The sequence below is a fragment of the Syngnathus floridae genome, chromosome 2 (genome assembly GCF_059516105.1).
Source record: "Syngnathus floridae isolate MCC-2025c chromosome 2, RoL_Sflo_1.0, whole genome shotgun sequence".
NCBI lineage: Eukaryota > Metazoa > Chordata > Actinopteri > Syngnathiformes > Syngnathidae > Syngnathus > Syngnathus floridae.
In genome coordinates, this window is record NC_142414.1 from 20,162,477 (window position 1) to 20,175,507 (window position 13,031).

Below are 13,031 nucleotides of genomic sequence, written 5' to 3' on the forward strand. Positions count from 1 at the left end.
ATAGTAGGTCCTTCTGTTTACAGTGCCTGTGTGTGACTGTGTGTGGTTATCACCCAGAGTGTTGTATACAGCAGATAACAATATCCTGTGTGTACACATGCTTGTCATCATTCAAACGTCTTTTGATCAGGAGTGATGCAGCAGTCCCCCCTGCACGGTTCTGTTCTGTTGATACACTGAAAGTCAACACGCTTGTCCTCATTACGGTTGCAGGTGAGCTGGAGACTATACTGACTTTTTGAGAGGATTAATGTTATTAGGCTCATTTTTTATCACAGTTGTGCCCCGAAAAGTAACAGCATGAATAATCTGAATGAATTAAACTAATATTTTTAGCTAGTCGGGTTCAAATGAGGTAAAATAAGCTTACACGCGAGGAATGTCAGTGGGTTTAGAAGTCTTCCCTGAGGGATGCCCAAACGCCGCGTCAAAGCAGCATTCAGGTCGTGAGAAGCGACGCAGATGCAATGCGGATGAGACACTATTTGTTTTGTAATGCTGCTTGTGCGTCTCTGAGGATGTGCGTATCCTCGCGTTTGTTTGTGTGCAATTGCCAAGGACCGGCCTGAAAGCTCATCTGACCTTTGAGCCGTGCTTCAGCTGGTCAGTCTCTGTGGACGTGACACATTTCATGGGGGAACTGGAAAGGCTGAGCTCGAAGAGCAAAGCAGTGAGACATGGAACAAAAGGTCCATTCATTTTGGGGGCAAAATAAATATTTAATGCTCCAGTAGGCAGCAGGATCTTACAGTAGACTTGCAGTTTTGCATTTTTGACTAAAGCATATAATGGAAATCCAAAATTACTAAAAAAAAAAAAAAAAAAAAAAGTTTAATAACGTGACCAAATGTTTTGTGCAAAATAATTTAACATTGCCTCCAAAAAAGGAAAGAAAAAGGAATTGCAGGCCCAGTACCAGGAGTTTTGGATTTTTCATTATTGTTATCATTTCATTTTTATTTTGTTGTGAGAGCCGTTTTTTCAAAGTTCAATTAGTTTTAATTAGGTGGGTTTGTTACTTTTGACTAGTTTTATCAAAAAAAGTCACAAAGTATAGTATAATCAAGTAAATTGCAATTCCCAAACGACCGTTTCACCTTCTTTCTTCTTTGAAACAGTGATACAGAAATAAATACATTTAAAATCAACACCAAAAGCTCATTTATGAAAACATTGACAAAATTTAAAAGGACATTCTTACTATGATTGCAGTTAGTTTGTCAGTTTTATAAACTTATAGTTCCAGTTACATCTTTTTCACGCATCCACGTGACCCGGACTCTGAACAATTCATACGTCCTGCCCCTCCCATCCTGACAGCAGCATTTATCCTGATTGCCCGTACCTGTGGCTCCTTTCTCCACACCTGATCACAGCTCGTTGGCTACTCTATAAAGACCCAGCAGACTGACCCTCGGTGTCAGTTCGTTCTTTTATGCTACCTGTCTGCTGTCTCTCCCCCACTACACCTTTCCCTCCAATAAAACCCTATTTGGTCCAAGCCGCCCTGTCTCCATCTGTGACACTCATTTTTATCTCCTTTACAAAAATGTTTCTTCCCCAATTTCAGTTTTGATTCATTTTAGTTTTGTTTTTTTGTTTTTATTAAGTATAGCAACCAGTACATGTTCCGAAAGACAGTTGTGCAAGGAAGAGAAAAATTATTGCAAAGAAGAAAAGACATGCAGTGCAGCAAAGAGGACAAACGCCATCAAAATGGACAGCTGGAAAGAGTAAGACAATTCCATTTTTTTTTTTTTTTTATACATGGGATAAAACACCAGATCCGGTGCACCGCAACCATTTATTTACTTTCTTCCTTGCGTGAAGCAGTTATTCCAGATATCTCTTTTTTTTTGTCTTTGCACTGTTCCCAAGTGTTATTTCATTGAAAGGAAATGACAAGAGGAAATGCCAGCAGTGTACCATGCTGGTTCTGTGTCAATCTACAAAGGTCCCTCCCTTGTTCTTTTCCACATTGTCAAAACAAGTAACAGTTCGCCAGGAATCTACAAACATTGCACAGATGTACAAAGATTTGCGATGCTAAAGAAAACCAAGACCGCTTACAATTGTCAAGTGCCGTGATATAAAGTCTAGGGTTTAGTTCCCAGAGATTGCGACAAAGCCTGGTGCCCTCAAGAACTTGAAGGGGGGCTTAGTGACAAAAAGCCAAATACCTGAACGTACTTCCATTTTTAAGCGAACAATACAACCCAATTCAGGCAGTGGTGAATACTGCTTGAAAATTTACATATTAATTTGCATTTATAGTCAATAAATACAGTTTTTACAAGTAATTAAATCATAGTACTGTACTTATAACTAATTGCATGTGTGCTTCTGTGAAAAAACAATTGAGCAAGTCGTTTAAGCGCTTAAGCGCTGAATTGCCCGCTGAGCTCCAAGTCGCCATGCTCTCACAAGGTCAGTGAGTTACTCTCCCCATGTAGGAAGGTCTTGGCCTTTAGCGCCGTCTTCTGGAGGCACTCTGCTCTGAGTAGCCGTGAAAGGGGACAACATTGAGTTTGAAGAACTATCAAGCTCTGATGGCAAACTGATGACCTACTTTCGAATCTGCTTTTTGTTTGTTTGGTAGCATCACTGTTCAACGTGCTCTCACACACTTATTCACACAAAAAGAGCATTAATATCCGTTTTTTTTCTTATTGTCATCCTTTATTATTTCACAAACTTAACGTTCTCTTGTGCATTTAACAAATGCAGATATTTTGACAAGACATATAGTGTCACCATGCAGCCTCAAAACTGTTCTCATTATACTTACGCATGCAGACATGGTCAAAAATCCTACCAAAGCTTTTATTTAGAAGTGAAATCAAAGTCCACGCTGCACATAGTACAATTACAGTATAAATCCCAATGCTAGACAGCTATAGGCAACTAGAATGTTTGTCTTGCAAACACAAATGACAAAAACTGGCAGGAGCATTTGAATGAAATCACTTTCCTGAAGAATTGACTAAGGTAAAAATGCATTAAATGAGCTGTCGTGAGAACTCGCCCTCAGAGCAAAACCTTCTGCCAAATCTCACTTGCAAAACTTACGGTGAGAATGGAACTGCGGGAAAGGACGTCAAATTTCTTTCCCCCTCACCATCTCAGTCCGTTTCTGCCACTTGTGTTCATCCTTGCTGTCACCAGGCTTCGTCTGCTGCATCCAACCTGCCAGAGATGTCTCATGCCTTTAAACTCCACATAGCCTATGCATGACAACTGTGAGACACTAAAAAAGGAGCAGTTGGCATCTCTTCGTAACTCAAAACAACTTGAAGTGAATCCAGACAAGCAATCATTTATAAAATACGTTGTTTTTTTTAAATTACCAAATGACAATTGATAGAACAAATCATAAGCGGCTTATGGCAAAATTTCTCATTAAACTACAAACTAAACACTTTTTGGCTCTTTTGTTGTTTTGCTTGATTGCTCAGCTTGTGTTGTTTGCAAACATGGCGAGCAAGCCTGTGCAAAAAACACTTTCATCACACCAAATAATACACTTTGCACCGGGGGGGGGTTGGAAACAAAAGAGTGGAACTAATGGGCCTTTTGAAGTTCTAAACAATCCCCTGAATAAAAGGCAGCTAAAGGCCTAGATGTGTTTTTTCATTGCCGTGCTTATGGAAGATTATGAAAACTGTAATAGGAATATGAATATGTTTTGGCTTGTTTGTTAGTCGGCTTCTAGTTGTGTGTTGCTTTGTCCAAACACACAAAATTATTGTTGCAGCATAAATGAAGTGTGTCTCCTTTCATCTTTTAACTTCATTATGTTTCCTAAGCCTTTGGTGTATGAAGTATTGGGTTCAAATGTTGACAGAATCTTGAAAAAAAAATAAGGCACAAGTTGCTTGTGCATTTAGAAACGTGTGCTCTTACAAGAATGAAATAAATGAGTGAATGCAAGTTTTCCCAAGGACTGCAGAGTAGATGATACAACTTCCTGTGTATCATGTGACTTGTGGAATATTTAAATCTGTTCATAGTGGTCAATTAGTACCCCAGGACTAAATGTATTTTTACACTTCAGTCTAATCTTAGGAAGCAGGTAGAGAAAATGTCTGTGCGTCATATAAAAAAAAATAATTTTTGGAATGTATTAAATCAGATCAATGCACAGGTCACTTTGCTTTAAAAATATATCTCACAATTAATTGTATTGTTCATTTATACATATGTATAAATAAAATAAATATGATTATAAATAAACGTATATGTATCTATATATTATATTATACATGTTTATATATATTATATTGTTATACATGTTTTTTTTTCATGTGAACACAAATTACATTGAATGGCCCATTGGACACTGTCTCCATCCAACCTATTTCAGAAACTGAAGTAGTTTTTAATTTTTAATTTTAATTCTCCACTTTTTAATTAAAGTAATCATCCAAAGTGTTGCTGGTTCTGGTCTGGCTGAAAGTTGCGGTCCGGGCAAACTTTCTGCACTAGCCTGTAATCGGTACCAGTGAAGGCGATGAAAATGCAAATCACCTTAAAAGGTTTGGCGCAGATCCATGCTGCCTGTGACTGAGTGTTTTCTGAGTAGCACGTCTGACCGGGGTCATACATACAGGGCTTGGTCTTTTTGGACCGGTTTGTTCTCTGGTACTCGATGCGGCAGTTGAGTTCAGTTGTCACCATTAAGTCCTGCTGCTGCTTCTGCTGCTGCTTGTGCCAGTCCGGGGAGGTGGAGCTAGTGGACTGAAAGTGGGAAGCCAGGTCTGGTAAGAGTACCGAGTTCCTGGTCTGAATACTTGGAACTCTTGGATCCAGAACCTCCAAGCCAACAGCTTTAGAAGGTGGAACAATGCTGACTGATATGTTCCCTAAATGAGAAGAGTTGTGGCGGAAGTAGACACTGAACGTGCCGTTGATGTGGTCCACGATTTTGCCGGTCACCAGAAGACTGAACTTTACTGTTTTCACATTGAAATAAAAGTCACCCCAGCCCAAAATCTTCTTGGCCTTCGGGGGGACTTTTGAATGAAGTTTGGACTGATGTTGATCGAGTGCCTGGGAAAAGTTCTGTGGCCAGCCGTACGGGCCGAGGGATCCATGTGCGGGGGATTTGTATTTGGTGGAGATGATTTGTAAGTGCTTGGAAATATGCTTCACCTTCAACGCCGCTCCGACAGCAGCTCCTCTTTCTCCTTCATCTGCACTCCATTGTTGGCTTGGAAAGTCAGACGCATTGGTTGTTTCTCGGCCCTTTTGAGGAACAACACATGCATCACAAGCCACTTAATGTGATGTGTTAGAGCTTATTGCAGTTTCAAATACAAATAAAACGTAGTGGAACTAAGACAACAAAATGTGTTTCATTTTAAATTCTGCACTATGTGAATATGAGTTGTAAAAAATTGTACCTACTGAATTTGGGATTATTGTAAAATCCTAATTATAGATTATTCATTAATCCTTGTTTACTACTATTATGTGCTTGTGGAGCAAGTATATATTTCCTAGAATAGCAATGCTGACAAAAACACTGTCATGGCTACCAAATGAATTATGCAAATGCAGTTGTCATTCTGGACATCCTCTCATTAAAAACATTTGTAAGTAAAGCTTTGGCTAGAGTGTAAGAGACAAGTTTCACTTTTTAATGTATGGAGAGAACGAAGCAAAACTTTTTCGAAGATAACTTCCCTGCAGCCCACGGTGGTTTATATTCTCCTCGATATTTTGGGAATAAACATCTCCCATGTGGGATGTCATTAAGTGGGATCACCTCCAGCCACCTCGGCCACGTTACCGATTCACATCGGCTTCGTCGCAGGCAGGCTCTGCTGCTATATGCGATGCTCTCACTGAGCCCAATTAGAGTCTAGAATGTGACAACCATGTCAGTGGATCTGTGACGCCAAGCCAGCGCAATGGCTTCGGAGTGAGAGCTATAGTGGATGCCAGCCCAACATTGGGAGGGGATGGGGGGATGATGAATAAACACCTAAAGCAAGCCTGAGACGTGGAAATGATTTTGCCAATTGTTAGATAGGAAAAAGTTTGCCTTAAGTGATCATATTTGCATGGCCACTGGTTTCCATGCATCTTTTAATGGAGCTCAAATGTCAATGAGGCACAGTTGTGCCCAGTAGGGGGAAATTTACTGGGGTCAGCAACTTTTTTGAACCTGAGAGCTAGCTTCTTCTTGGGTACTGACCAAAGAGTTGCTTACCTTTAATATCACTCGTTAAGAACAAAATATAATATGAGTTGGCTTTATGTTTTCCTAAATGTATTTTTGAAGCTGATTTAAAAATTGTCTCCACACGATGTACGTCAGAAATCGGGATTTTTGTTCATGATGTTTATGTTCATGTTTTTGATCATGATCCAATCTGAGCGTTTATGCTCTGATCATGTTGGCAGACAAACGTCATCCGATTCTTATACACATTTATTGGAGGCCTAATTTGGAAATAAAGATATCCCATTCCGTGGCTTATTTTAAGATTATTTATGCTGCCGTGACACCTAGCCCAACTGTGCTACTTGACAACAAAAAATATTAAATGTGTCATTTGCAGTGTAAATTCAGCTTCAGAGGTACATCATCTCGACAAAACCGGGCTCTCACATAAACGATGAAACAAATAAGAATCTAGGCAATCTGTTAATCTAAGTAAAATATCTACATCAGTGAGATATATTTTTCAATCATTTGCCAAGAGGCAAAACAATAATGATACAAAAACACACCAGACTGTCAGAGTGTCATTTTTCAGGTATGAAGGCATCATATCCGTCAGTTTCACCTGAGAGCAATTCTATCACGATTCAATCAAAACCTATTTTTGGTATCATTATGTAAATGTCTCAGGTTGCAAAAAGTACTCTCTAAATCTGAAGTACAATAGTCAAGGTGGTTAACTTACAGCCGAAGGGAGAAGCCACAGGCAGGTGATAGTCAACTTCAAACCCATGGGCACCATCTTGCACAGCCAAACATCCATTCAGAGAGGAAGAGAGCAAGCTTGACTCAAGAATATGACTTTCACTAAGTTGAAGCCTCCAGACTAGTGAGGACATTCTTCAGCGAGAAGCTGAACCCCCCGCCGCTCTCCCCCGCCACCCCTTTCAATGTGAGGTGTCCCCCCCCAAACACACCCACGTTTCTGGTGGGCTGTGGTCTGACAGCCACCCACTGTCCTTGCACATTTAAACCACTGCAAGGCTGATAAAGTGGATTCATCCATATAAGAGGATTTGTAAAATTTATACTGACAAGTCAGCTAATGTTATGACAAATCCGTCTGTGTAAAATGGGGAGAAGCCATTGCATTAACAAAAAGTTTGATATTGGAGTAACTTGTGCCAACTGATCAACTATCAACATTAAGGACCAATAACCCAATAGGGTACCCTTAGGGATATCACATATATGTGTGTCCCTTTAGAGTGCCCTTAATTGCATAAGGGTACATGTACCCCCTACGTGTCATAAATATGTACCCCTAAGGGCACTTGTCATATAATAGTCCATGTAGTGTAGTCCAATGTGTAATATGCACTGTTGGTTGAAGTTTACCTCAATTTTTCTCAAGTTGTTTGAATAGATACACTTTCTTTCCTCTCATTTTGAAATACAGCCCTTTATTTTGCAAATGAGAAAACAATATAATGGGACACATACATAAGTTTAATTATGTGTTTGTCTGACGCACACTTCTGAGGATGCAGGTTCATTTCTTGTCTTCCTGGCTATGATTGTTCCGGTTTGCTGGCGCATTCTGAAAACATGCATGCTATGGCTTTACTCAAGGTAAAATAATCCAGAGATATAAATGGGAGGAGCATGATTGTTTGTTTAAATGTATGTGACCTGAGATTTTTATTTTTCCCATATTTTTTAATATTATATTTGTGCTCACCGCTCAAGGGCAACTACCACTAGGATAGGGGTTGCATAGAAAATGGATGGATGCTTGTTGTTTAATTGTCTCTCTCTCTCTCTCTCTCTCTCTCTATATATATATATATATATATATATATATAGTATATCAGTATTCTTTCTTCTTATATCACAGTGATCTCCTGGAGCAGATTGAGGGGGAAGTAGCCCAGTTTGCGTCCAGTGCTGACCTTCAAGTAACCGCCCTTCTCGTCTCCTTTCTTCACTACAATCTGAAAAGGCAGAGCAACAACGCCACAGCCTGGTGATAAGAAGCACTTGCAGCAAAGTCTCTTGGGTTGCACATTTAGCAACATATTCAGGTAGATATTGACTTAATGGCAGGTGTAGAATGCTAAATTGGTCTTTTCCTACCTGGTCTTTCTTCAATGTGATCTGTCCCATCTCTCTGTTCCCAACAAAAGAGCGTGTGACCTTGTAAACTCTCTCTGATGCACGCACTTTTATGAGGTAGTTGGTAGGGAAATAGCCACTCTTCTCTCCCATCTTTCCCTGGGAAAAAAGAGAAAGCATTTCATTTCATTAATTCATTTTCTACTGATAATGCATTTTTTATGGAGTAGATTGATTATTTTTAGCTTGTCTTTGATGCATCCATATGATTCTGTGACTTGGGTTAGCATCACTGGCGGAGCTGGGGGGGGGGGGGCGCAAGGGCACTGGCCCCTTGTAAAATATGCTTTGAAAATTGATAGATGAATTCTATTACCCTTTTAATCCTAATGCTTTTTTTCCCATTTTTTACCGTAGTCAATTTCATTTTTCTAGTTGTATGTATACTATATTGTATATAAAGTTGGATTGAAAGGGTTGACCTCACCCTCCACCACTCTTCATTGGAGTCATCTAGGACTGTGATGCGATCACCAGGGCTAGAATGAAACAGAGAAGATATCAGCCTCCTTGTTGTGGATGCACATTGATATTTTATCATATGTTATGCATTTGCAGAAGATAGCTGAATGACAAGTCAATACGTTGGTGTTTTGTCATACTTACTGAAAGTCCAGATCATCTTTTTCTATGGCCTTGAAGCGGTAGAGAGCCAAGTAGTAGTGCGACTGGGAGAAGGTTCCTTTTTGCTGTTAATAAAAAAAAAAAAAGCACAATTGTACGCTCCATTGACACGCGTTGTAAAAAATAAGATAATATTAGCCTTAATGAATAAACACACGCAAAACGTCTTCATGGCCAGGGAATGACAAGAAGAACAAGTTAGTTTCAAAAATGTTTGCACTAGCAGGGATTCTGACCCAGATTTTTAAACTGAGACATATGAACTAACCACTAGTATAAAGCTTGAAGTTTTATCTTTATTTAAAAATACATTTGATTTGTAAACTTTCCATTCCACAAAAATACAAACTCCTAGGTGAAAACCAGAAACATTTAAATTAGAAAAATGAACATTTGCTAAAGCATTTAGCTTACCTTGTCATCTGCTTTTTCCCCTCCTTTCTCTTTCTTTTCTTCAGGCTTGCCTGTGTATCAACCAAACAACAGATTCGTTCCATGAAGGTTTTGTCACTCTGATCAATTCCATGCTGAGTCCCATGTATAAAAGTGTATATGATGTGACCCTATCTGGGACCTTGATTTTTTGTACCTTCTCCTCCATCCTCATTTTCTTTTGGTTGATGATTCTCATCTTCCTCTTCCTCCATCATCATCATCATCTTGAGGAAAAAGAAAGAGCTGTTTTCCTTGTATTACCACCGGTAAGTTATTAACTGGAAATCATTTCATAATCAGAAACCAGGTCACTTACATTTTTCTTGTCATTTTCATTCTTTTTGCGTTCTTTATTGGCCATAATGACACCCACCCTTAGGGTGTCAAAGACCGGGTCATTCCGATTTGGGTTGTCTGGTTGATGATAGTTATGGCACGATGACAGCCGTTATCCAGGTTGTGCAACAAAGAGACAAAAATTAAACCCTCAAAATGATCACTTCACAGGCATTTTGTGGTTTAACGTGCGGAAAAACTCACTTGAATCAGGTTGGTCGCTGCTATACAAAGGGGAACTGTAGGCCCGTCTGAAGCCAGGAGGCTACAGAGACAAAATGTGCAATTTCATCATTGTTGTATTTGGAAATAAAAAGTGTAAAAATGGCCGACTAAAGATACCATTCGCACTCACAAACACAACTACGGGCAATTTAGAGTGCTCAGTCGGCCTACCATGCATGTTTTTAGAATGTGGGAGTAATGATAATAAAAATTGAAAAAAAAAATTCATTCAAATTCAATTCTGGATCCAGACGGTTTTATTTTATGCAGCCGCTTGATTCTGTTCAATTCTATTCCATGTGCCTTACATATCAACCAAGACACAAACAAGAGAGACTCACTATTTTGCCAAAGCACTTCTGGAACTCCACATAGGACTGGCATGCATGATGGATGTTGGTCTTGCAGTTTTTACATCTCAGAGCAAACTTGTTGTTCACTGTGGGATCAGCAAATCGAGTTAGAGATACACCTGAGCTTTAAAAGAGAGTCATTGAAATTGTCATTATTTGACTTTACATACAGACTATCATGCGAGCGCAGACATCACAGAACTTGGGCTTCTTGCAGTAGTGGTCCTTGAACTTGTGGGGCTTGTCATTGATGCGGATGACAGGTGGGGGAGGTTCTGGTTCCTTCTCCTCTACCTCAACTTCCTCTTCATATATAAAGTATACCTGCAGACCACACAAGAAGTTGGATGATGTTGCTCCTAATGATAGAGAAATTGGTTATTTTCTGAACGCCTTCTAAGATTAAGTTCTTTAAAAGTGGCAGTGCAAATAGTGCCAGCGCTTTTTGGAGTTGACACCACCCTGCGTTCCTGTCTATTTTCGAGCGGGCGCCCCTGTTGACTTTGTTGGCTTAGCACAAGCGATGGCTGTGTCACTCACCGTGTCTCCATCCTCCTTCACAACATTGTCAGGAACGGGAGGATTGTCATGAATATCCACTGAGTTTTTGTCATCTTCCCTGGTAGATGAGACAAAACACTGTCTTAGGAACAGTTTTTACATTTTGAATATTCACTGCAATGTTGTAAATTCCGTTTTAAAGATTTGTCTAAGTGAACTCCTGATAATGGGAAAAAAAAAGAATACTTTTTCATGACATGGTGCAGAAAAGCCCAGAAAGGCATCAATTTGCAGGCTGTATTTCTATATTATTATTATTTATTTTTTTATCTATTCACACAATGATTAGTACTAAACCTTTCACATGGGCGTGCTAAATCTTCTCATATGAACAGAAAGCTGTATTAGCATCACATTTAAATAGGTTAAATATATTTTAAGTGTTCTTGTGACTAGAAAGACAGCCAAATAGAAGCTATAGGCAAACAAGGACGCTTTTATTTCCATGGTAATTGTAACCCAAATAGGTTCCTGGAAGGATACTCACTGGTCCATTGTGTTGTGTTACCACTGCTACACCTAAAATGATAGACAGTAGATATATTTAATATCATATTTTGCTTGTTATTGTTGTCATTATTATCCTTATTATCATTTGACCTTGCAAATATAGGAAGTCTATATGTATTAAATTCTATATAGTAATATATCTAGTACAAATATCGTACAATTAATTGAAAGATAGCACAAGAGTACTACTACTACTACTGCTACTACAATTACTACTACTACTACTACTAATAATAATAATCAAATTGGTAATATACTTTATTTTAAAGAAAATTTCAAACCACAAAGTCAACTTACAACAAATGATATGACAGACAAAAACAATGTTAGATATGTTTCGTTCAAGTTGAACATGCACATTATCCATGGGACATACATTCACATTGCACTTGTGCCCTTGACCTAAACCATTCTAGGCTACTGAAATGGAATCTTACCACTGCCAAAGTTGGCACATGGTTGTCAAAGTAAAAGCAAGTGGTAAAAATGTATCATTGTATTGCTGTTGCCTTGTTTTTAATTTGTAACAGTCATCTCATGTAAAACAAGCCGAGACATGCATACCTTTTTGTGGAAAGTCACAGCAGAAGATTGTGCTTGTTCTGTTCACGAGTAAATCCTTCAGCTGCTGCCACTAGTGTTTTGTAAGGGGGGCGTCAGTGGATCAGAGTCCGATAACCCAGCTGACTAAGCAATGCCTTCTCTTGGCCAATGCTTTGCATGTCTTTAGTTTGCTTTAGGTGATTTCCAAAATTATTCCCCAAGTCCTCATGTGAGTTGATGGCTGGCTATGGCATTGAATGTGTTTGAATGTTTATCCAAATGCCAAGCTGAGCACTCATGTGTCAGGCTGACTGTTTGGGACAGCTGCGGACCTCAAATTGTGGTCCGAGGATGAAGAGAAATTAGATACCTTGTCTACCCTTCCATCTTTGTCACATGTCTCATTTCACCTTTTCCACTTTTTTGAAATAACCAAACCCACAATCATATGCATATTTAATACTCAAGGCAATGGCAAAAATGTTTAATGTGCAAAGGTGACAGATAGGTACAGCACCGGACAGTGTTTATTTACCTGGACAGCAATCAGAAAATACGTCCAAATAGGACAAGTGCATTTATTTCATAATCAATAAATACAAACTATACATTGGCTGTGTGTGTGTGTGTGTGTGTGTGTGTGTGTGTGTGTGTGTGTGTGTGTGTGTGTGTGTGTGTGTGTGTGTGTGTGTGTGTGTGTGTGTGTGTGTGTGTGTGTGTGTGTGTGTGTGTGTGTGCGTGCGCGCGCAGTTATGCGTGTTTATTTCAAATCCACAAAATATTGGAGCAAGGTATTATATAGAAAAGACAATTCACCCAACTATACTAATTATTGTGAGAAATCACTAGCATCAACGTTTTCACATAAATAAATATCACAAGTAATAACAGAAAAATAATTTGAGCAAATTTGTTCTTTGAGTGTATCAAATTAGTAGGCTTTTAAATTAGTCCTCAAAGGAGTAGCTCTCACTTTGAGAAAAAAACCCAGTGATGCTGCTGTATTGCATGTTAATGGACTATAATATAACGAATATACTAATTATTCTTAATAAGGATTACCACACTATTATTAATAAACAATTCAATCAAAACATATT

The 13,031-nt window shown here is 39.0% G+C and overlaps 2 protein-coding genes and 1 long non-coding RNA gene across 3 annotated transcripts; 1 reads left to right on the forward strand and 2 right to left on the reverse strand.

The window, feature by feature from the left end:
- Window positions 1-219: 219 nt before the first annotated feature.
- LOC148402508 (uncharacterized) lies at window positions 220-10,123 on the forward strand. The gene is made up of 3 exons (XR_015857077.1): window positions 220-1,733; window positions 8,044-8,253; window positions 9,427-10,123. It is a non-coding gene; the product is annotated as an uncharacterized LOC148402508 (long non-coding RNA).
- Window positions 2,604-7,054, reverse strand: LOC148402509 (neurexophilin-2-like). The gene is made up of 2 exons (XM_088368590.1): window positions 6,915-7,054; window positions 2,604-5,244 (listed from the first exon to the last, which is right to left on the reverse strand). The coding sequence occupies exons 1-2, from the start codon at window positions 6,990-6,992 to the stop codon at window positions 4,420-4,422; spliced, it is 903 nt and encodes a 300-aa protein (XP_088224716.1). The 5' UTR covers window positions 6,993-7,054; the 3' UTR covers window positions 2,604-4,419.
- stac3 (SH3 and cysteine rich domain 3) lies at window positions 7,616-12,244 on the reverse strand. Its single transcript, XM_088368589.1, has 13 exons — window positions 11,953-12,244; window positions 11,366-11,397; window positions 10,858-10,936; window positions 10,488-10,641; window positions 10,306-10,403; window positions 9,944-10,004; window positions 9,720-9,817; window positions 9,558-9,627; window positions 9,383-9,432; window positions 8,951-9,033; window positions 8,772-8,823; window positions 8,306-8,443; window positions 7,616-8,163 (listed from the first exon to the last, which is right to left on the reverse strand). Exons 2-13 carry the CDS (start codon window positions 11,371-11,373, stop codon window positions 8,056-8,058), a joined length of 999 nt encoding a protein of 332 aa, XP_088224715.1. The 5' UTR covers window positions 11,374-11,397; window positions 11,953-12,244; the 3' UTR covers window positions 7,616-8,055.
- Window positions 12,245-13,031: the final 787 nt, after the last annotated feature.